Source organism: Pipistrellus hanaki (genome assembly GCF_964339955.1).
Source record: "Pipistrellus hanaki genome assembly, chromosome: 4".
Classification (NCBI taxonomy): Eukaryota; Metazoa; Chordata; class Mammalia; order Chiroptera; family Vespertilionidae; genus Pipistrellus; species Pipistrellus hanaki.
The window spans coordinates 88482163-88506122 of NC_140506.1; the positions used below are offsets into that span (position 1 = coordinate 88482163).

Genomic DNA, 23960 nt, shown 5'->3' on the forward strand with positions numbered 1-23960 from the left:
AGAAACCCACAGGTTGAGAACCACTAGCAGGGTTGCCTAAGACCATAGGAAAACACAGATATTTACATTACGATTCATAACAGTAGCAACATTACAGTTATGAAGTAACAACAAAACTAATTTTATGGTTGGGGGTCACCACAACATGAGGAACCGTATTAAAGGGTTGTGGCATTAGAAAGGTTGAGAACCACTGCTCTAGAGTCTTAGGAACAACAGCTGGGCAATTCTTGAGCAAGCCCAGGGGAACATCCAGGGTTTTAGGAAGTAGACAGCAGAGGTATGTCCAAATCTAAAACATTTAATCCTTCCGGTTGGAGCAAATATCAGGCCCACAAGAAACTCCAGGGTTTGCTGGTTGAAACAGACTGAGAGGGAAAGAATTACAGTATTCTCATCGAGCATTCATATTACAGGGGGAGAAATCCCAGGGAGTGCCACAGCCCCTCATGTCAACCTGTGGAGAGAACAGTCTCTTGCTGGTAGAGGGAGACACCATTTCAAATAGTAGTTCTACATGAGTGGATTTGCCCCCACAACATACAAGCAATTTCTGAAAGAGAAAGATGAAAGGAGATAATAGTCCAACAACTATTTTTCTCCGGATGCACCTGGTGCTGAGCCTTCTGTCCATGGAAAGCAGTGGCAGGCATCCTCAGGAAGGAGTCTGCAGTCTTTGGAAATAACCAGAATAACTGCTAACTTTTCTGTGAGCTGGGTGCTGGGCTGTGGACTTCACAACGACCCAATGAATGAGGTAGGCACTGCTGTCCCCGTTCCACAGATGAGGGAACTGAGGCACAGAGAGGTTAAGTCACCTGCTGGAGGTTGCACAGCTAGGTCTGAACCCCACCCTGTCAAAAATGTAAGACCCAGGCTCCTAAACCCGGGGCCTGGGCAGGTCTTGTTGCAAGTGAGCTGTTTCCGTCCTGGTCACAACAGGTTAATGAACTGGCTGGAGAAAAAAAGCCAAGCCAGGGAGCTTCCAGCCCTGGGGGCCGGGGAAATTTAGAGGCCAAGAGCTTGGCAGCCCTTCTTGGGTTTTTTAATTCTAAGCCTCTCAAGGTAAAAAGATGGCGTATTGATTGATGATGTTCCAACGTGGGCCCCAGAGACCTTCAGCACAGAACCGCAGCAAACACCACTGTGGCCATCTGTTGCTTCTCTGGCTCAGCTCCCTTTGTCCGTGGGTGACTGGTCCTCCCTCATGCCACTCTTGCTTCTGGAGAGACTGTCAATCACAGATTTCCTGCCCCCCTGACCAGTACATCCACAGGAGTGAGCATGCAACTCGTGCAGGGCCAATCTGAGCCCTCTGTGGCATTGAGATGATCAGTGTCCCTCCCGGCCTTAGAGACAGTGAGCCCTGAAGTTGTAGGCGAGGGGATGCTGGCAGTCAGCCACTTCCCACCAGACAGAGGAGAGGACGAGGCCGGTTTGCAAAGAGATGCAGAGCCAAGAGGCCTGGGTGAAGCAGAGAGGGAGAGAGGGGGAACTCTGAAGGGGAGAACTAAGTGGATCTGAGGTCCCTCGCTCCTCCTGCAAAAGCTGGACTGTGATGGCAGACCCTCGTCTCTTGAATCAGCTGATCCAGATTCCAGTTATCAAAACCCATTTCTAACCCCATGCCAAGGAAAGGCCTCTCTCTCTCCTTCACTGGGTGCTAGTCTTACCCTGTAGGTGTGCAGGGAGTGCTAGGACAGCTTGCCCCAAAATGCTTCCTGAATAACACGTAGACTTCAGGGTAAGGTGACCAGACATCCCGCTTTTGGCAGGACAGTCCTGATTTTTAACAATTTGTCCCGCGTCCCGCGACATCTTAAAAAATTGTTAAAAATTGTTTAAAATTGTTAAAAATATTGTTAAAAATCGGGATGTCTGGTCACCATACTTTAGGGGCAAGCTCGAAACTCATCCAAAGATAGTAAGGCAGTTCGAAAATAGCTCTCAGCCATAAGTGCCTGGTCACACAGCAGCGATTCGCTTTGAGAACGTCTCCAGTCTCCCTCCCTGCCTCACCCCCTCACACCGGGGCACACACGCCCTGAGGCAGGATGCAGGTTTGGCTTTTGTTCCTATACCTGAGAAGCAGACAGAAAACTACAGAGGTGGGCGAGGCCCCTTCGTGCAGAGCGAAGGATGTCTCCTCCCCTGGGCTCCAGGTTTGGGGCTGAGGTTGAGGTGGTCTGCCCCATTGTGCCCAGTCTGCAGGGAGACCCGTCCCCGCGGTTATAAATCCACCCCTTGGGCAAGGCCCAGGGACCCTGGGTGTTGGCCAGAGACCACCCCAATTGTAAGCAAGGATACTGGATAAAGGCAACGCTGGGCCTCTGGGCCCCAGACTGGAGCCCAGCTCCCTGCCAAGCCCCATCAGCGAGGCCTCTCCCAGGCAGGCAGGGCAAGTGAGTGACGTGGGGTGGGGGTGGTGGGGATGGGTGTGGCCCAGCCAGGATGACAACTGTGTTTGTTGCCTTTATGTGTCAATAGTGGGCCTGTTTTGCCAACACTCCCAAATGCCTAAGGGAAGCCAGAAATTCTGATTTCTGGGTGAAATGCCCTAATTTTAAATCACTCTGTAGGCAAAAACCAAAAACACTAAAGGCTGGCCAGATCAGACTGCAGGCTGCCACTTGGTGACCTGTGTCTTTTCGGAGGACCAGGAAAAGAAAAGAGAAATAGCCTCAGGCCCCAAGGATATATAAAACTCTCCCATGTGGGAACCCGGGGAGTTTGTCAATATTGGAGCTGGTCCCAGGAGTCAGATCTGACCCAGGGCAGACACATCAGTCACAGCCTCTATCCCACAGGGGGTCCTGGTGCCAGGCTGAGAACCTGGATGCAACCATACGTGAAGTAAGCCCTCCTGGGTAGGCCTGTTACATGTGCCCACGAGTGGTTACCCTCGTATATGGGTCTCCATAACTTATAACCAAAAGAGTCCCAATTAAAGAGCTCCCAGGAAAGAAATCAACAGCCTGAAACTTAGCAGAAACCCTGCTCCTTCCCGTCCTCTTTGAGTTAGAGCTGGGCAGGAGGAGGGCCTCCCAGCCAAGCGCTAGGAAAGTGGGTTTCAAGTCCAGAGGGGGCTGCTCCGCAACGCCTGTAACTCATATAACTGCTCTCTGTACCTGTCTTGTGACATAGGGCATCGCCAGGGAATCAGATGCTGTGATGAACATCCGTCATTTCTGCCTGCCCAGTATTCTTTCCCCCCCTCTTCTTGGGAGACCCCAATATTCTTAGAGGCCCCCTGTGCTTTTTAGGCCAGTGATGGACTCCAGGGACAAACATGTGGTCCAGCTGGCCAGTCCCTGTACCCGCTCCCCACACGGTGATTAGTCCAGAGTGGACAATCAGCGTTCTCCATTTCTCTGGTAACTGGGATTGGTTCAGGGACCAGCATGGCCCCGGGCAGGCTGATTAGAGGAACTTTGGGAGAAGGAAGTTCTCTTCTGGAGCTGAGCTGGGAGGAAAGAGGGAGGGAGCCCCGTGGCCATGGGGAAGGCACCTGAGAAGGAGGCCGTCCCAGGGCAAGCAGAGGCAGACGTAAAGGGCGGGCTGAGCCTCATGGCATCCCTGAGCCGCCGGAACAGGCAGACTTGAAGGTGGCACCCTCTCTCCTTGGCTTGTCGTTACACAAAGCACAAAGGAGATGGTTCTGACCTAGAGGCTCCCACCACCCTCAGGCCACAGGCTGAATCATTGCTGTCAGCTCGACATCCCAACTTTGGCAGCGTCCAGACCCGGGCTGCAGACCACACGGTCCTGGGTCGCGCGGCAAGCTGGCTTCTGGTGGTAGACACTTGAGGCGAGTGGGCTGCCCCGCAGGGCTCCGTCCTGGCTATCTGGAGACCAGGGAGCTGCTGTGGGACTGGCTGGAGGAAGAGGAAGAGGTGGCAGCGCTGAGCTGGGAGAAGCGGCTGGTGCAGGACTCCAGGCTGGACATGGAGCCCCTGGGGAGGAAAGGCGCAGCATAAGTATCACCTCCTGGTGGAGGGTCACGTGGGAGCCCTGAAACAATGATGCTGCCAATGAGGCAGTTTAGACAAAGCGGCCAATTTCTCACACTGAGGTGCCGGGCCACTGGGAGTGTTTAAGGGTACCTGGGGCTCACTGCGGAGGAAAAGCTGGTGATGCTGCCAATGAGGCGAAAGCCAGTGAGGCCAAGATGAGAAATGAAGCTCCACCTGTGCCCCCAGCAGAGCCCAACCTGCCACAAACCACTGTGGGGTTTCCCTGAACAGGGGACCTAGCAGAGCCCAGAGGGCGACCCACAGCCTGAGTACCCAGCCCATCTCCAGCCTCACCCCCCACCCCCCACCTCCTTTCATCTCCTCTCCTCGGACACCCGCCTCCCTGACTTGGGAAATTTGCATGACAGTGCCTCCTGCCAAAAGCCTTTCTCCTCCTGCCCACTTTGTCTAGTTAACGCCCACTCCAAACTTCAGAGCAGAGTCGAACCGTCCAGAACTTTCTGTGATGGTGGACATCACAGCCACCATTGGCCACGTGGGGGTACTGGGCACTGAGGAACTGATTTTTAAAAATATATATTTTTAGTGCTTTGACCGGTTTGGTTCAGTGGATAGAGTGTCAGCCTGCGGACTGAAGGATCCTGGGTTCGAGCCCGATCAAGGGCACAAGCCCGGATTGTGGGCTCAATCCCTAGTAGGGGGCATGCAAGAGGCAGCCAATCGGATTAATGGTTCTCTCTCATCATTATTTGTCTCTCTCCCTCTCCCCTCCTTTCTGAAATCAATAAAAAGAGAGCTCCCCAGTGCCATCTAGTGGAGGGGGAGTGTAAACAATGGGGCTCACCAGCACCTCCAATCAGATCTCAGAGAGCTCCTGTGGTTCCCCAACCTCTCCCTCTCTTGTTGCACAGAAGCTGCTCAGTCAGCCCTCAGGTGTCTCAGGAGGATCTGCTCTCAGTGCAGGTGATTTTCCAATGTGTTCATAGAAGGTGGTGAGTTCCGCCTCGAATGCATTATTTTTAGACAGAAACTAGCAGGCACTTCATGAAGCAGAATGCAAAACCACACGCATTTTTAAAAGATATAATGCAGGGCCTAAAAAGGCCACCTGCTGCGTCTCCTCTGCCTTTTCCCCTGTTGTTGAGAGCTTACTGAATGCACAGGGGAAGAAAGCGCAGGCTTCCTCCACCACTTCATCTCACGGCAACCCCCAACGCTGGGGTTCCTGTTTGAGGCTGAGAGAGGTGAAGTGACTCTCCCAAGGTCACACCGCACCCAGGAAGTGCTAGAGGTCTGAACCGTTATGTTTCCCTGTCCCTTTTGAGGCATCCCTTGGGAAGAGTTGTCTGTGAGGCACTATTGTAGACTGTTCTAGAACAGCCCAAGCCCTGTTTTATGAGATTCTAGATGTGAGGGGAGGTCCAAACAGCAGGACCTCAGGCTCCCCCCCCCCCCCCCAGTCAGTCTGGTCTGTTGGGCTTCTGTCCAGGGTTTTGTTTGAGGGGAAGGTTCTGCAGCTGAGGCAGTTTAGACATAGCGGCCAATTTCTCACACAGAGGTGCTGGGCCACTGGGAATGTTGAACGGTACCAGTGCCTCACCCTGGAGAAGCTGAGAGGCAAACAGGGGAGGCAAATGTAATGCCCTGAGCCTGGCCTAGAGGGGAGTTGGGGGCCCTTCCAGCCCAGGAGCTGAATCCCAGCCCCTCCTACCTGAAGTCCTCAGACGCCAGCACCTCATAGTAGTAGAGGAGTTTACACCTGGGGCCAGGGCTGTGCAGGGCCGTCAGGGCGTCCTCCGCCACATTGCCAGGGGGGTCGTGCACTTGCCACCGGAGCAGATAGATGCCGGGCCACCGGGTCACGTGGGAGCCCTGAAACAGCAGCCGCGCCTGAGGCTCTGGTCCTCCTGGGGACACAGCCCCCTTCTCAACCTGCCCACCAGCTGTCCTGCCTCTAAGTGCTTGCCGAAGCCATCCTTTCTCCCCTGCACCGTCACCCCCAGATCCCTGGCACTGACAGTCTCCTCTGAACCTGGGGCGGGGGCCCAGGACGGGGAGTGGGGCTGCAGGACAGCAGAGGTGTAGCCTGGTTAACTGCCTGGATTTTGTTGGGCTTTCGTTCTGGTGAGTGGGCTTTGCACACTGAGGAGTTCTGGAGAGGGACCTGGGAGGGAGCCGCAAAGGTGGGGAGAGCTCATTGGGAACCAAGAGGGATCAAGAAAGAGGGGCGTTCGCTGTTATGAGAAGAGCAACTTCTTCCAGGAAGGGCATGGATGTTCGGTGGGTGCCTGGGGGTGGCTGGTGTGGTAGACTCCCCATGAAGGTAGAACCTTCAGGAAGTTCTGCATTGCTCGCAGGTGCGTGCGTGTGTATGTGTATGTGTGTGCATATATGTGTAAGCGTGTGTGTGTGTGCATGTGTATGTGAGTGCATGAATGTGTGTGGAGGTGAGTGTGTGTTTGGGGGCCTATGATGTTTGACCTGCAAACACTGGCCTCATGATCAGTGCAAGGTCCGAGTTCTGTTTGCAGACCTCTAGCTTCTGTGGTGTGCTGGTTCTGGAACTTGACTGTGAGTCAGCGGTCACCAGGAGAGGGCGAGGAGTGCAGAATGCAAACCCCACACCCTCAGGTTCGGAGTCACCCTGCCGGGCTTGGAGCCTGGAGTCCCAGGGGATTCTGGGCTGGACTGAGGTCTGGGTCCTGGATCTGCCAGGATCTGTCTTTCTCCCCCACTGTCCCACAGGGTCCCTGAGGCCAAAGACCAGGTCCTGTTTGTCCATGGCCGTGTCCCCGAATCCTGACACACAGTGAACACTCAGTCCTTGCATGATGGTGAATGAATGAATGAACCAAGGAATTCGAACCTGAATGCTCTCCCCTTCTCGGCAGATGAGGGGGGCCTCCACAGGGCTGTAATCTGCACCCAGCCTCTCCCCTTTGTCCATCAGCTGCCCGCTGGCCCTGGCCCCAGGCTCCCGGGGGCCCGGCTTGGGTGCCTGCTTAGCGTAGCACAGGCTGAACACCACATCCCCTCGGAGGATGTCGAAGTCCCAGGTGATGACTGACTCCCCCTCCAGAATCTCCACCGCAACCTGCATGGGGACAGGCGAGGTCTGAGAACGGGTCCCCCTCTATCTGAAATGCCTGAGAGGTCCACCCTGCCTTGGGGGCTGAGCCACAGCCACTGACTGACAGACAAGAGGGTTCAGGTGGTTAGAGCTTACTGGCAGGGCCACTCTGCTGGGCCCTGCACGTCCAGCCCTCCCCACAGGTGAGGCTGGGATAGACTGTGGCTGAAACAGGCTCTTACCTTCCATTCTTGCCCACATTCGTCACCCTTATTGCCCTCAGCAAATAGCTAGCATGAGAACCCTCTCCTCTGGGAGACCCTGACCTAGAATGACACCCCAGCCCAGTGGGTCCTCCCGGGCCAGGGCCCCAGCACCTCATGGGGAGCCCCGCGGAGCACACAGGCCGGCCGGTAGGTCTCCCTCCACTCGTGCATCTGTTCTGCATGCTCCTGGTCCTCTTCCATCAGATAGAGGGACTTGGGGACCAGCCCTCCTTCTGGGACATGACACTGGGGTACAAAGACAAAGGTGGTAGGTTAGGGCCCCGTCAGGCTCTGTGACCCCTGAAACCACACTAATAACAGGGATCTCTTGGTGAGCTGGGCACTGGGCTTGCTTGACCCCATTTAACCACCTGACTCACAACAAAGCAGTCGGAACTATTATTCTCCCCATTTCACAGAGGAGGAAAACAGAGGCTCAGAGGAGTAAGGCAGCAGGAAGTGGCTGAGCCAGGGCACAAGCTCCTATCAGGCTCTCAGGTGTGTTCTGCCAATATCTCACCCCGTGGTTGTGAACTGGGGGTAAATTCCTTTAGGTACACTGGCTCCGGGGTCCAGGCCTCTGGGCCATTTGGGTCACACCCCCCTATGGCAAAAGGTCATTCTGACTGTCCTAGCAACCTAGACCTGGAAGGGGAATGCAGAGTGGGTAAGCCTTTGCCTGGCCTGGTCTTTGGACTCCTGGAAACTCTCACTCACCTAGAAAGAAGCAAGGGAAGGCTGCCCTCCTTCAGGGAGGAGTCGCCTCTCTTTGGGGAAGCTTCTAAACAAGCCCTGCCCCAGCACTCCCGGGTCCCAGAGGCCACACACTGCCCTCCTCCGGCCCCGGCTGGCAGCCTCACCAGGCACTCCCCGCCAAGGAAGTCGGGGATCACGTCTTTGTCCAGGTAGTCCACGAGGCCTCCCGGGTAATTGCTGCCACTGTAGATGAGGAACTTCTGCCTGGTGTTCTCATTGATGAAGGGGCTGATCTGAAACGGGGGACATGGAGCAAGAGGAAGAGTTGTCTCTTATTGAGATGTGATTTGCTCACATTAATTAAGCACATTAAAGGGAACGACTCAGTGGCTTTTAGTTCATTCCGTACGCTATGCACCCATCACCTCTACCTAATTCCAAGACGTTTTCATCCCAGCAAAAGGCCACACCACCCCCATGAGCAGTCACTCCCTGTCCCCTCTCCCCCAGCCCCTGGGAACCACCAGTCTGCTCCTGTCTCTACAGTTCTGCCTGTTCTGGACATTTTGTATAAATGGCTTGTGCACTCAGAATCCTCAGGGCCTGGATACGTGCCTGACACATAGTAGGTGCTTAGTAAAACATTGAGTCTGTTTAACTTTAAACTCTTGAATCTCTATCCTGATCAAACCTCTACTTACAGCAGTGCCTCTCAAGCAGTGACTACACATGCATGTACACACACACACACACACACACACACACACCCTGGCACTGGGTAAGATGCTAACTCTGAGTCTGTACAATTTGGAGGGGCCTCAGGACAGTGGTTTCCAACTGCAAGTGACAATCTGTTCAGTGGTTGTGAAATCAATATAGTACATTGTGTGAGTATGTGTATGTGTACATGCATGCAAGTGCAGGATTGCAACAAAAAGTATATTTCTTACTATGGGTTGTGGGCAAAACGTTTTAATATCCCTGTAGCATAGGATCTGCAGAACCTGCTCACAGGGGTTCCGGGAAGCCTGTCCGATTCTGAGTGTGACTCTGGTGTCCACGAAGCAAGACAAAGGTTACACAAAATGTGCTCCATCCGTGCCGTGGAATATTTCAAAGACAAAAAGAAAGGAAGTCCTGAGAAATGCTACACTGTGGATGAGCCTGAAATCATTATGTTGAGTGAGGAATCAGACGCAAGTAACCTCATACTATTTGATCCCGTTTACATGAAATATCTCGAATATGCAAACCCACGGAGACACAAAGCAGGCCCGTGGTTGTCAGGAGCCGGGCGAGGAGGGGGGCAGTGACGGCTAACGGTTTCCTCTCCGGGAAGTGAAAACGGTCTAGAATTAGGGAGCGGTGATGGTTGCACAACTGTGAATACACTAAAAGTCACGGCACTGAGCCCTTCACAGCGGTTAGCTCTCTGGTATCTGACTTAGAAGAAAGGGCGCCGAAAAAGCAGGCGGGGCCGTTCACCGAGGGACCCCTCCCATCTCCGGCCCCGGCCCTTACCAGCGTCCAGAGCACGGGGAAGACGCGGGGGGCACGCACGATGAGCAGCCGGCCCAGCGTCTCAGGGTAGTGGTCCTCGACCACCTCGATCATCCGCAGGAGGGCCTTCACCCCCGGCCGCCACAGGTGCCGCATGTTCAGTCCTTCCAGGTCCACCAGGCAGGTCCAGGAGCTGCAAGACACGAGCCCTCGCTCCACCTCGCCCTGCCACCTCTCTGGGTCCCCGGCACCCCCTGCAGGGACCAGGGATGGACACGCCCAGTGAGGCAGGGCTGGGAGCAGAAGGGGTGGGGCCCACAGGACACTCCTGGATCCTGCCACCGCGGTGAGGCCACGTGGCAAAGAGGCTCAGAGTGTGGGCTCGGAGGCTGAGCCCCCAGATTCCAGTGTCACTTTCACCCTTGGAAGCTGTGTGACCTGGCAACTTCCTCCTCATCGGGACCGTGGCTATGACAGCAACAGTCTCCAGCTCAAGCAGAGAGACTCTCATTCGGACTAAATGAGACCTATACGTAAAGGGCAGGCACGTAGCACCCAGTCAGTAAAAGCCAGTTATTGCTACGGACTGTGGAAAAGATGCTGATAACCAAACAGAGCTCAAGCACCTCGGTTTGCCACCTGCTGTGTGGCCTTGAACAAGTTTCCTAACCTCTCTGCGCCTCCATTTCATGAGTACGAATTCGTTAGGAAAAATGACCACGTTACCGCTGCCCTAGTGCCTGGAAGCCTCTCCACCCCAGCTTCGTTCCCTTCGCCTGCGACCCTGTCACCTGAGCCATCCCAGAGAGACTCTGACTCTGGCCGGGACCCTGAGTGACCCACCCCACCCCACCCCCAGGAGATGTCCCCTTAGGAAAGCACCGAATGGCAAAGGACGGTCATTTTCATAAAGGTCAGGATTTGGGATAAAAGCTTCAGCAGCAGGTCCTGCCTGCTCCTCCTTCCTGGGGTGGAATAAGGATGCAGAGAATCAAGGTGCTGAAGCGAGAAACTGCTACCTATAAGTTCTAGACACGTGTTTGCATCATCTCCTCACAGTTATTATTTTTGACAATCCATAAAGAACCCCTAGCTGAAACCGGTTTGGCTCAGTGCATAGAGCGTCGGTCTATGGACTGAAAGGTCCCAGGTTTGATTCCAGTCAAGGGCATGTACATTGGTTGCGGGCACATCCCCAGTAGGGGGTTTGCAGGAAGCAGCTGGTTGATGTTTCTCTCTCATCGATGTTTCTAGCTCTCTATCCCTCTCCCTTCCTCTCTGTAGAAAATCAATAAAATATAGTGTGTGTGTGTTTTTTTTTTAAAGAACCCCTAAAACTGGTGATACTGGTCCCACTTTACAGAAGGGCAGAGGTTCAGTGCCTTTGGGGTGACGGCGCTGTGAGTACTGGTGTGGGAAACTGGGCTCCGGCACGGAAGTTGGGGAGCCAGAGGGGGACAGTGGGTTACCTACCGGATGTGCCAGGACAGCTGCGAGTCTGCATGCCTGGGAGACAGACTCAAGGTGGCACTTGGGGAAAAGGGGGGGTCCCCCAAAGGCAAAGGCCAGGAGGATGCATGGCATGAGCTCTGCCACTACCCGCTTAGCAACCTTGGGAGAGCATCCCTGCTCCGAGCCTCAGTTTCCCCCGGTAAAGGACGGGACGGGGCGGTCCCTGCCTCACAGGGTCACTGTGAGGATCAAGCGAGAACACCCCTGTGAAGGGCCATGCTCAGTGAGCCTGGGCCGCCTGGACTGCTCAGCGGAATGCGTCCCCGGCGGGTCCTTGCCTGATGGGACGGCCAAACTGCCTGGTGTTCCCTTCACATCTCTTCTGTCCTTCCTCGTTGACGGAGAGCACCTGGAGGGCAGAGAAGGCGCTGGCGAGCCTGCCCCTGGCTGCTCCCCGCAGGCAGCCCCGGGGGCTCCAGGGAATGGGGACCCCGACTCACGTGCTGCAGCAGCGCCTCCTCCCCCACGGCCTTCATCAGGCCCTTGGTGTCCATGTGGCCCAGGCGCAGGATGTACAGGGGGCGGCCGTCTGTGCAAAGAGCGGGGGACACAGTGTAGGAAATGCTGGGGAGAGGGCAGGTCAATCCCGTGCTGAGACCTCACCCTGCTCAGAGAAGGAGGGCCAGGCTGGGGCTCACCAAGGCCCGTCCCTCCGTCATTTACTAATAAGTCCTATGAGGGGCTAATATCAATTATGGTGAAAGAAACATAGCATGTGCTAGAAGCACGGGCTTACACTGTAAAGGAAACTAAATGAGGTGCATACAGGAACTCTCTGTATGACCCTAGCTGAAAACCTCAAACTGTCCTAACATTAAAAGGTTAGTTTAGCCCTAACCAGTTTGGCTCAGTGGATAGAGCGTCAGCCTGCGGACTTAAGGGTCCCAGGTTCGATTCCATTCAAGGGCATGTACCCTGGTTGTGGGCACATCCCCAGCAGGGAGTGTGCAGGAGGCAGCTGATGGATGTTTCTCTCTTCTTTTTTTCTTATTGATTTCCATCATTCTTTTTTTTTTTTTTCTAGAAAAAGAAAAGTATTAGTTCCTACTGAAGATTACTTATGTCTAACTGAACAGTAAGAACTGTTTAAGAATGTCTCAATAAAAATACCAGGTTTAACATGCACAAAGCCAAGAAAACCAACGATGCCAGATACTGAATTTATATTGCACTGTCCTTTGAACACCCAGCAGGAATAAACTACTGAATGCAGATACCATGCAGTGCATTCATTCTTTATATATTTTTTAATTGATATTTTTTTACAGAGAGGAAGAGAGACGGATAGAGAGTTAGAAACATCGATGAGAGAGAATCATCGATCAGCAGCCTCCTGCACATCCCCCACTGGGGATGCGCCCGAAACCAAGTACATGCCCATGACTGGAATCAAACCTGGAACCTTTCAGTCCGCAGGCTGACGCTCTATGCACTGAGCCAAACCAGTTTCGGCATGGGTGTTTTCCTCTCATCAATGTTTCTAACTCTCTATCCTTCTCTCTTCCTCTCTGTAAAATATCAATAAAATATGAAAAAATAAAATAAATAAAAGGTTAGTTTAAAAAGGAGGAGATGAGCCATGTAATGAAGGAACATGGAGAGAATAGATAAAAATCGGCTGCTAGTTTTCTGTCAGCAGAAGCAAAAATAAAAAATTAGAGACAAGAGCAGTCGATTCTTGCTATTCTTATTAGTTGTTCTATAATCACCTTAAACAATGAAGTATCCAATATAGACCCACTGCTTCCAGGAAAAACACAGGGTTAGGTTCCTGCCAGCCTCTAGTCATAATATTTTTGTCAACCGATCAATACATATAACCTTGTTTTCTGTGTTTCTATTTAAGGACACCTTATTTACTATACTTTGTTGATTCGGTAACATTGAGCTCACGGCCAGCAGCCTGCAATGCAGGTCTGACCTAACTCACACCTTCTCTCAGTAAGGCACGCGATAGCCATGCGTCCTTAGAAACACGAGACAGCACTGCTGCATTCTGCTTGGAGGCCATTGTAAACAGCAAAATCACAACCAAATGCACAAAGATGAGAGAAGAAGAAAAAAAGTGGCACAAAGTAGACTGCAAAAAGGATGCTGTGTGCAGCGTGAGCGCTGAGCAGGAAGGCAGAAGACGCCCAGTGCACCCTCAGCCGGGGACCGCAGGGCGGGCACTCTGCACACGGACCACGAACGCTTCCTGAGTGTTGATTTGGGGGCGATGAATGCAATACAAAGATAATGAGGACCGGCTCACTGAAGGACAAGTCTCAGCCCGCTCTTCGGGAGAGCGGAGCATTTGCTCTGTTCAACATACAGATGACCCTTAAACAACAAGGGTTTGGCTCGATTTATATGCAGATTCCCACCCCCACCCCCAATAAATACACTATCAGCCCTCCATATTCCCGGGTCTTACATCCAGGGATTGTGCCAACAGCAGCTCCATGCATTGTTCTATACCATTTTATATAAGGAACATGAGCATCTGTGGGTTTTGGTATCCTACATACACCAAAGGACGACGGTAGCTAAGTTGTTTTTTGTTTTGTTTTGTTTTGTTTTAATATATTTTATTGATTTTTTTACAGAGAGGAAGAGAGAGGGATAGGGAGTTAGAAACAACGATGAGAGAGAATCATTGATCAGCTGCCTCTTGTATACCCCGCACTGGGGATGTGCCCACAACCAAGGTACATGCCCTTGACCGGAATCGAACCCAGGACCCTTCAGTCCGCAGGCTGATGCTCTATCCACTGAGCCAAACCGGTTTCGGCAGTAGCTGAGTTTTGGGGAGTCAAAAATTATACATGGATTTTCAACTGCACAAGAGTGGGTCAGTGCCTATGATCCCCACAAAGTTCAAGGGACAACTGTATATGGGTTTTTATATAAAGGACACTGAAAATCATGCTAGGCACGGGTTTCAATGGCAAATTAATTTTTATTGTAAAATCCAAAGAAATGTATAGTAGGTCGAATAATATTATATATCCCCAAAATTCACGACCACCCATAACTTCAGAATGTGGCCTTATTTGGAAGTAGGGTCTCAAGATGAGATCACACTGGGTCATTGTTGACCTTACATCCAACGACTGGGGGTCTTTATAAGAAGAAGAGAGGCCTGGCCAGTGCGGCTCAGGGACCAAGGGACTGCTGGTTCCATTCCTGGTCAGGGCATATGCCCGGGTTTCAGGCTTGATCCCCAGTAAGGGATGTGCAGGAGGCAGCCAATCCAGGATGTTCCTCTCTCATCGATGTTTCTATCTCTCCCTCTCCCTTCCTCTCTCTCTAAAAATCAATAGAAGCATATTTTGAAAAAGAAGAGAGGACACAGTGGATACACAGAGAGGAAGGCCATGTGAAGACAGATGCAGAGACTGGAGTGAGGCTGGGCCACCAGAGATCTAAGAGATAAGGAAGAATTCTGCAAAGGGTCAAGGCCTGCTGACACCTTGATTTCAGACTTCTGCCTCCAGAACTGGGAAAGAATAAACTCTGTTGTTTTAAGCTAACCCAGTTTGAGGTCATTTGCTATGGCGGCCCCAAGGCACTATTTGCTCAAGCCCAGCTCTGCCATTTCATGGCTGGGTGGTCATGTCCAGATGCCCAGAAGAGTCCAAAGGAAAAACAAGAAGCCTGGAAAGTGGTATTCACAATGCATTCCACAGTGACCAAGGATGCACTTACGTTACGTAGGTCAAGGCACGCACCTATGTCCTGGTAGTGCCAGCCCCCCGCATAGAACTCCTCCAGGAGGGCAGGGGGGTGCCAGGTCTGAAGGAGGAGGTCCACCTGGTGCTGCTTTCGCCAGCTCAAGGACTGGCACAGCATCTCCCGGGCCTTGTCCAGGTGGAAGTCACGAGCCCGCAGGAACCGAAGGATGTGCTGATCTTTGGGAATCTGTGAGAAGGAGGAGCAACCCAGAGAATGGTGTTCCCTATCCCAGTAGACAGGATTATGGGAAACGAATCTCCTGTCTCCTCTGAAAATATTTAGCTGGGGAAAGGACCATGTGCATCCACATGCATCCGCAAGCCAAGGGTTGCTAGCAGCTCCCAGAAGCCAGGATCTCCCCGAGAGCTTCCCGAAGGAACCCACCTGCTCTCACCTTAATCTCAGACGGATGGCTGAGAACTGGGAGCGAATACATTTCTGTTGTTGTAAGCCACCCAAACTATGGCATTTTATTTCAGCAGTCCCAGAAAATATATACACTCCTCTTAACAGTGTGTTATATGAGCCGATAATACCTCCCCCATTCCCACCCCCCTTTTTTTTGCCTTGTTCAGGCTGCATTCCTGCCACATATAACCCAAAGAGTCTAACTAATAGCTGAGAGGATAAGTTAAGACCCCACCAGCTCTCTTTCCTTTCTTCCCTCTGGCAAATATCAACAATCAAGGGAAGGGCAGCGCCAACCAAAAGCACCCTTTGGTGAGTTCTCATTCTGAACCAGACTTGGCTCTAAGCACTTTACGTGGATTCCCTTTAACTCACTATGGGAAGTGAATACGAACCTTATCCCCATTCTACATCACAGCCCAGTACTAACTCCCTTGTCTGCCTCCCGAAGTGGGGAGGAAGGGCCATCAACTTATGACTAAGCAGGAAGTTCCAACTCAACAGAGTTGAAGGTCAAGCCCATGCTTGGGACCCAAATGCATATTGGACCTTCTTGTGATGGGGCTTAGCGTCTCAAGGCAAAATCCGCACTCAGTCAAAAATCAACCCTCGCAAGTCAGTAAGTCTCTTTTAAAAAAGATAGCGTGCTTGGTTTTGTGAACAGCAGTGGTTGTCAGTTGGAGGTGACTGTGCTCTACAGGGGACATCTGGTGGCTCTGGAGCCATTTTTGGTGTGACAACGTGGGGAGAAGAGCTCATGGCATCTAATGGGTGGGAGTCAAGGATGCTGCTCAAAGCCCTGCAGTTCACAACACAACCCCCACCATAAGGAATTGTCTGGCCTTGACCTGCCCCGTTTGGCTCAGTGGATAGAGCGTCGGCCTGTGGACTGAAGGTTCCCGGGTTCGATTCTGGTCAAGGGCACATACCTTGGTTGTGGGCTCCTCCCCAGCCAGGGCCCTGGTCAGGGGTATGCAGGAGGCAACCAATCAATGTGTCTCTCTCACATTGATATTTCTCTCTGTCTGTCCTTATCAATTCCACTCTCTCTAAAATATCAATGGAAAATACCCTCGGGTGAGGATAAAAAAAAAAAAAGAAAAAAAGAAGAAGAAAAAAGGATTGGCCTTAATGTGAGCGGTGCCTAGTCAGTGATAATGGGAGCATGTATTACAGTCACATGAAACCATATGTAATGAAAAGAAGGCAAAGTCTAAGTACCCAGCATTACCAATGGCACAAGCTGGTTTCCCTGGCCCTTCCTCCCCAGGGCCTAGGCTGGGCCGCTAATACCCAGCATGTGTCAGCTCCAGCAGGCCCCGCCCTGCACTTGCCTTGCCTTTGTGTGTCTCCTGCAGCCAGTGCCGGAGCTGAATCAGGCAGCTCTCCTGCATGGGCGTGAGGTGGCCCAGGCACCTCTCGATGTAGTCGGCGTCCAGCTTGTCCCCTGCCAGAGAAGAAGGGGCTTCAGACAAGAGGGAGAGGCTGTGTCTCCTCCCCGCCTTGCCTGCCCTTTCTGGAGCCCCTGCCTGACTGGCCACCTTGGATCTGAAATGTCGTTCCAAGCCACACAGAAGCCCTTTCCCCAGACGACAGCCACCCGGGCTCCAGGTCCTCTAGGCTTTCAATCCATCTCCAGGTGGTTCTGGAAACTCATGCCGGGCCAAGCCTGGATCTCACAGTCGCAAGTGATATGTCCCCTTTGACCTTCGGAAATGGAAATATCCCTGTCTTCTACAGCTGTCCCGCCCTCTGAATATTTTTTTCCATCGTCCTCCATCCCTTCCCCTTTGGCAAGCATCAGCTTGTTCTCTATATCTATGGGTCTGTTTCTATTTTGTTTTGTTTTTTTAGATTCTACACATAAGTGAAATCACATTTGTCTTTTTCTGTCTGACTTATTTCACTTGGTATAATACCCTCTAGTTCTATCCATGTTCTTGCAATTGGCAAGATTTCATTCTTTTTTTATTGCTGAATAATATTCCATTGTATATATGTACCCATCTTCTTTTATCTACTTGTCTATGAATAGACACTTAGTTTGCTTCCATGTCTTCGCTAGTCATGCTGCAATGAACATGGGGGTGCATATATCGTTTAGTGTTAAAGGGTTTTTTCCCTTCAGATAAATACCCAGAAGTGGAATTGCTGGATCATATGGCTACTCTATTTTTAACTCTTTGAGGAACCTCCATACTGCTTTCCACAGTGGCTGCACCAATCTGCATTCCCACCAACAGTGCACAAGGAAGGGTTTCCTTTTCTTCACATCCTACTTACACTAACTTTTTGATGACTTATTGATGATAGCCATTCTGACAGGTGTGAGGTGATATCTCATTGTGGTTTTAATTTGCAGTTCTCTCATGATTAGTGATGTTGAGCATCTTTTCACATGTCTATTGGCCATCTGTATGTCTTCTTTGGAGAATTATCTATTCAGATCCTCTGCCCATTTTGTAATTGGATTGTTTTTGTTTTGTTGTTGTTGTTGTTGTTGTTGTTAAGTTGTTTGAGTTCCTTATATATTTTGGATATTAACCTCTTATCGATGTATCATTTGTGAAAATATCCTCCCCTTCAGTAGGTTGTTTTGCTGATGGTTTTGTTTTGTTGATGGTTTCCTTTGCCGTGCAAAAACTTTTTAGTCTGATGCAAGTCCCATTTGTTTATTTTTGTTGTTGTTGTCCTTGCCCAAGGAAATATATCCAAAAACAGATTACTAAGAGTGATGTCAAAGACTTTCTTGCCTATGTTTTCTTCTAGTTTTATGATTTCAAGCCTTATATTCAATTTATTTATATATTTTTAGTTTATTTATGTATATGGTATTAGAAAGTGGTCCAATTTCACTTGTTGCATATATCTGTACAGTTTCCCCAACACAATTTATTGAAGAGATTTTCTTTACCCTGTTGTATATGTTTCCCTACTCTGTTGTAGATTACTTGACCATCTCAGCAAGGATTTACTCCTGGACTCTCTATTCTATTCCATTGACCTAAATGTCTGTTTTTTTTTAATGAAAGTATCATACTGTTTTGATTATCGTAACTTTGTAGTATAGTTTCATATCAGGGAGCATGATACCTCCCACTTTGTTTTCTTTCAAAATTTATTTGGCTATTTGTGGTCTTTTGTGGCTCAGTATACATTTTAGGATTAATTGTTCTAATTCTGAGGAGAATGCCATTGATATTTTAAATAGGGATTGTATTATATCTCTATATTGCTAATAAGGACATTTTAACAATATTAATCCTTCCAGTCCATGAGCAAGCTGTATCCTTCACTTTTCTGTATCTTCTGCTTCTTTCTTCAGTGTCTTATAGTTTTCTTACAGGTCCTTAACCTCTTTGGTTAAAATTTTCCTAGGTGTTTCATGTTTTTTGATGCAATTGTATATGGGATTGTTTTCTTAATTTCTCCTTCTGAGTGTTCGTTATTGGAGTAACAATTATTAGCTATTTGCATGGTCTCTGTGAGTTCTCCCTACACCACTATGAGACAGGCATCACTATTTTCCCACTTCAGAGAAGACAAAACTGAGCCTGAGAGAGGCTCAAATGAGTGAATGCATGCATAGTTCCCAGCATAACAAGCAGTTGATAAATGCCACTTCCTTTGCCTCTCCACCGCCCTGACCCTGCAAGGCTTTTTTTTAACTGACCCCAGAATACAGTCCATAACTGCACAGATCATTTCCAATGTTCACTACCATCTCACACAATTGGGCTGTTCGGGGTCAGCGTGTGCTGGCATTTAGAGGCCTGACTGTAACCTGAGGTCCTGTGGCCCACCCTCATCTGCTGAGGCGGCAGGTGCCAGCATGGTGAGGCATCTCGTGCGTTAGCCTCTCTGCAGTGGGTGAGACACTCTGCAGAGAGCAGCCCCATGGGCATAGCTCTTTTTGTGTGCAGATGGCACAGTGTCTGCACACCCAGCAGCAGGACCCAGGGTTCCTTCCAAAACAAAGCCCAGGGCTGGGGTCAGGCCATCTGCTCTAAAAGGCATCTGGGTAACTAGAGGCAAGAGAAAAGCTGGGGCGGGGGTACTGTCCAGACCCACAGAGGGATCAGAGGCAGAGGTGTCGGAGGCGGGTAGGGGGACCTAAGGGGGGGGGGCAGAAAGGGCTGAGGGAGAAAACACAAGGGAGGCAGGAGACACCAGCGTCCTGCCAGCTCCCAGCAGCTGTGAAGGCCCCTTTCAGCCGCACACAAAGGCTCAGTGATCCGGAGCAGCGTGGAGGGAGCACGCCGTGCCTTCCACAGCCATCCTGCGTGCCAGCCCCACTGTGGACAGCCCAGACGGAGAAGGAAGGAACGGGCTGTGTGAAACAGGAGGGCACGGGGCATGGCCTGCAGAATGTATGCTCAGGAAGCGGCAGAAATGCATCATTGTAAAAAAAAAAAAGTTTAAAAAAATATTATTAAAATGTTTGTATGCCCTGGCCAGTTTCTCGATCATTAGAGTGTCAGCCCATGCCTCAAAGGGCTGTTGTGGGTTTGATCCCCAGACCCAGTCAGGGTGCGTGCAGGAGGCAACCAACCAATGTGTCTCTCTCACATCAATGTTCCTCTCTCTCTCTCTCTCTCTCTCTCTCTCTCTCTCTCTCCACCCCCCCCCCCACCAGTTCCACTCTCTAAAAATCAATGGAAAAAGTGTCCTCAGGTGAGGATTGACCCCCCCCAAAAAAAATAAATACACACATACATACACACACACACACACACACACACACACACACACACACACACTGAGTGGCCAGATTATTATTAATAATCTGGTCACTCAGATATATACAATAGATATAGATATAGATATAGATATAGATATAGATATAGATATAGATATAGATATAGATATAGATATATAGATATATATTAGAGGCCTGATGCATAAATTTGTGCATGGCTGGGGTCGGGCCAGCCTGGCCAAGGGAGGGGACATGGGCAGTTGGCCTGCCTGCCTGCTGGTCGAACTCCTGGTCGAGGGGACAATTTGCATAGCCTTTTATTCTATAGGATATACATTGAGTGGCCAGGTTATTATGTGTTCAGAGATCATAATAATCTGGCCACTCAGTGTACACACACACACACACATATACCACAATGGCAGCCAGCTAGTGCACACAGTTGGTGCAGAATAAACATTTGTTAAACAGGTGAATTTTGTTCTTCCTAAACACAACCCTGATGTGTGTTTGGTTACACAGTGTTTCTCTTAGTCAGGCCAACCCTACACTTCCATGTGCCCGGGAGACACTGAAATGTCGAGAGCACAGGTACACGTGGTTAAAACTGGATTCAGGGGAGCTGTGCAGTTTTGTATCCCAGATTCTCTTCCTTTAACATCATATTGTGAACATTTCCCATGTCAATCCAAGCCTGAAATATGACAAAAGGCTAATTGCCTTAATATGCAAAGAGCTCTCACCAAGTAGTAAGAAATTAACAGACAAATAGGAAAGTGGACAAAGAACAAGAACAGGGATTCACAACAAAGTTAAATAGAGTCGCTAAACATGAAAAAATAATACTTGGCCTCACTCATAGGAAAGAGGTGATCACTAACCGACCAGTGGTCACTTTTTGCCTTTAAGTTTAAAAATCGCTCTCTATAAAAACCTAAGTGACTGAACTACCGATGGGGGGCCCAGCTAGCCAACCTCCTGTGGTCCTTCCCCCTGACTGGCCGGCCAACCTCCCAGTCCCTCCCCCTGGCTGGCTGTCCCCTGGTCCCAGATCAATCCTGATCACCAGCCAGGCCGAAGGACCCCACCCATGCGTGAAGTCATGCACAGGCCTCTAGTGTTTAATAACTGTCCTGCGGGAGCCACAGCGAAGCCAGGAGTAAACACAGCTACACACTTTAGGTGGAACATTGCCTAATACAACCTCTTTGCAGGCCTAATTGGTAAATCAACCAAAATTTTAGTTGCACATAACCTCGACTCATCAGTTCAACCTTTTGAATTATATGCTGTGTAGATACTCATACAAATACTTTAAAAACATTTTTGCATTTTTAAAAAATAGAAACAATCTAAATATCCATCATAGGGTACTAGCCAAATAAACTAAAAATAATTAATAAATGTTTATTAATAAGTAAGTTGTGGTGTAACCACACCATGAAATACTGCAAATACAACTGCACTGATATGGAAAGTTGTTCAAAAAACATGCTCAGTGAAAAACACAAAGTATCAAATAGAATGTATGCTATGCTCTCCTCTGTTCAGCATAGGTTATACATGTATGTATGTATGTATATATGTACATATTATGCATGTATAGATGCCTAGATAGTTTCACAAACACAAAACTATTGTTGCCTCCGAGGAGAGCAAAGGAGTCATACTTCCTGCTTGGATTTTTTTCCCACCGTGATTATGCATTACTCATAGAATCCAAAATAGTGACCAAACCAGAGAAAAGGGGAATCTGAAGGCACCAGATCAAGTCAACTCCTGATCGAGAAATAAGCCAGTTCTGGCTTCTGGGATGGAAGAGAGAGGGGGCAAAGCAGCCGTTGAGAGGGAGGAGGCTGTCATTCCAGGACCCAGGCCCATCCCCGAGGGGACCCATGGCAATTCTCCCCCCACAGAATGAGCATACGTCCTAGAATGTCGGGCCTCAGCCACAGTCACCTACCTTCCGCACCAACCACCTCTTCAGCGGGGCCCTGGGCGCTTCCGGGCCCGTGGACCTCCAGCGAGCCGGGATCGCCCAGCACAGCCTGGGAGCGGGCGTCCTGCTCTCGGACCGAGCCCGGCGTCCACCGGGGAATGTGAGAGATGCCCTGGGAGAGGAGCTCGTTCAGGTAATGCTCAATCACCTCCTTCCCCTGGGAGCCAGAGAGAAGCAAGCACGTCAGCACCGGGGCAGGACAGCGGGTAACCAACGTCATTCTGGGAGTCACCCCGCCTGGCTCTGGCCCCAGTCCTGACACGTGGCTACTAAGCAGTGGAATGTGGCCAAGCCAAATGGAGATGTTTGGGAATGTTAAATACACACCGGATTTGCGAGATTTGGTACCAAAGAATGTAAAATAGTTCCCAAGGGAGTTTTATATTGATAACCCAATGGACAAAATATATTATTAAAATGATTTTATCTGTTTCATTACACTGAAGGCCTCTACTCAGTGAAGTGTCTCAGATCTTTAAACCAAGCAGGGACCCTTTAAACCAGGAAAAAGCATCGTACAATGTCCCTTCTGTGTCCACAGAGCTTACACACAAGCCTGGGAGCCATCAGGATCATGGTGCCCCCATTGAGGCTTGCTGTCTGCCCATCATCTCCTGTAATATGGCCAGTGTTAGAATACCCATTCTACAGATGAGGAAGGCTAATTAAGGCTCTTGCGTGATGTCATAGGAGTTGTCAAGTAGCAGAGCGGGTTTTGAACCAGCACTGGCAGCCCCCAAGGTCTGTGCACTTGTCTCCCTGTGCCTGACGGAGCCTCTCTCTTACCCTCTTGACGTTGGCTGTGTACTGCTTCATGGCAATCTTCTCCAAGGCACTTTCAAAGCCAAAGAAGGACCGGATGTCGAGCGAGGCAGACTGCTCAAAGCAAGTCCACTCTTCATTCTCAGGGTGGACCTGAAAGCAGGCACCATCGTTAACCCCATTTTACAGGTAGAGAAATAAGGCAGTTTCCTGAGGCAGGAAAGGAACGAGAGAAGAATGGAGGGCGGAGAAAAGTTGCCCGGTTTAGCCAATTAAAAGCGGGGATGCCCAGTCACATTTGAATTTAAGATAAACAGCAAATACTATTTTAGTAAGTATGTCTCACACAATATTTTAAACTACCTAAACTTAAAAAAAAAAAAAAAAGTATGGGCTGTGTATCTGAACTGCGGATGTAGGGAGCCGCCTGCATCTGATCGCACAATGCCCTGGGGGAGAGGGAGGGGCAGCGGGGGTGGGGTGGCCCGGCGCTCACCGTGTAGCTGCAGTTCTCACGGACCACCACGCGGCTGGCGAAGGTCTCGTTGTGCGCCTCGATGCGGAGGGTCCTCTCCTTCCAGTTCAAGACGTTCCTCTGCACGAAGACCACGTGCTCCACACCCGCGATCTGCAAGAGACACCAGGTGCGCAGGGGGTGAGGAGTGAGGGGTGGGGGCACGAACCCGAGGGCTAAAGTGTTATCCAATGCGCACTGGCCAGGTACCTCGATTGGTTAGGCATCATCCAGATAAACCGAGGTGACCCAGGAACCCGCTCCCCACCCATGCCCCACGCCTGCCCACCGCCTGGGCGGAGTCCCCGCCTTCCTCTCCCCAGCCCTCCATCCCCGGACCCCTGCTTCCCCCAACCCCCCAGTCCCAGCCCAGCCTCCTGGCCCTGGTCCCTTCAGATCCAGCGCTCCAGCGGGCCCTCCGACCCAGACCCAACGCTGGAACCCCTCTTTCTAGCACCAACACTCACACTGGTCCCGCCGCGTGGCCCCGCCCCGGCTCCCAGCGGTCACCCACCCCCCCTGTCCCACCTCTCCCTCTGCCCCGGGCTCCCACCTTCCGCAGCAGCCGCGGGGCCTCCACGCGCAGCCGGCAGCTCCGCTCCACCACGTGCACCGCGCCATCGGCGCTGCGGGACTCGAACACCACCTCGCTGCCCAGAAAGACCGGGATCTGCGGGCAGGTGGGGAAGCGCTTCTCGTAGGCCTGGGGGGAGAGGGCAGGGAGTGCGAAGGGGTGGCCGAGGCCCGCGGGGCACGGCCCTGCTCCTGCCCCGGCTGGAAGGTCTGGTCTCTCTTTGTGGCTGCGGAGAGGGAGAACATTCCTGGCCCCTGGGGAGCTCGTGG

The 23960-nt window shown here is 51.0% G+C and overlaps 1 protein-coding gene across 2 annotated transcripts in view; it reads right to left on the reverse strand.

Annotated features, from left to right (window-relative positions):
- Positions 1 to 285: 285 nt before the first annotated feature.
- The window catches only part of SEC14L5 (SEC14 like lipid binding 5), a 40279-nt gene continuing 16604 nt past the window's right edge, over positions 286 to 23960 (reverse strand). The window contains exons 3-16 of one of the 2 annotated variants that reach the window (XM_084882289.1): positions 23671 to 23820; positions 23100 to 23231; positions 22628 to 22756; positions 21806 to 21998; positions 16478 to 16590; positions 14732 to 14921; positions 11459 to 11547; positions 11297 to 11367; positions 9528 to 9699; positions 8171 to 8299; positions 7422 to 7556; positions 6841 to 7068; positions 5686 to 5846; positions 286 to 3953 (exon numbers count right to left, since the gene is read on the reverse strand). In XM_084882289.1, the coding sequence (XP_084738415.1) occupies positions 3842 to 3953; positions 5686 to 5846; positions 6841 to 7068; positions 7422 to 7556; positions 8171 to 8299; positions 9528 to 9699; positions 11297 to 11367; positions 11459 to 11547; positions 14732 to 14921; positions 16478 to 16590; positions 21806 to 21998; positions 22628 to 22756; positions 23100 to 23231; positions 23671 to 23820 (2004 nt within the window). In that variant the 3' untranslated portion in view covers positions 286 to 3841. Of the gene's footprint in view, positions 3954 to 5685; positions 7069 to 7421; positions 7557 to 8170; positions 8300 to 9527; positions 9700 to 11296; positions 11368 to 11458; positions 11548 to 14731; positions 14922 to 16477; positions 16591 to 21805; positions 21999 to 22627; positions 22757 to 23099; positions 23232 to 23670; positions 23821 to 23960 lie in introns of those variants that run through there. The other variant, XM_084882288.1, reaches the window with a different exon arrangement.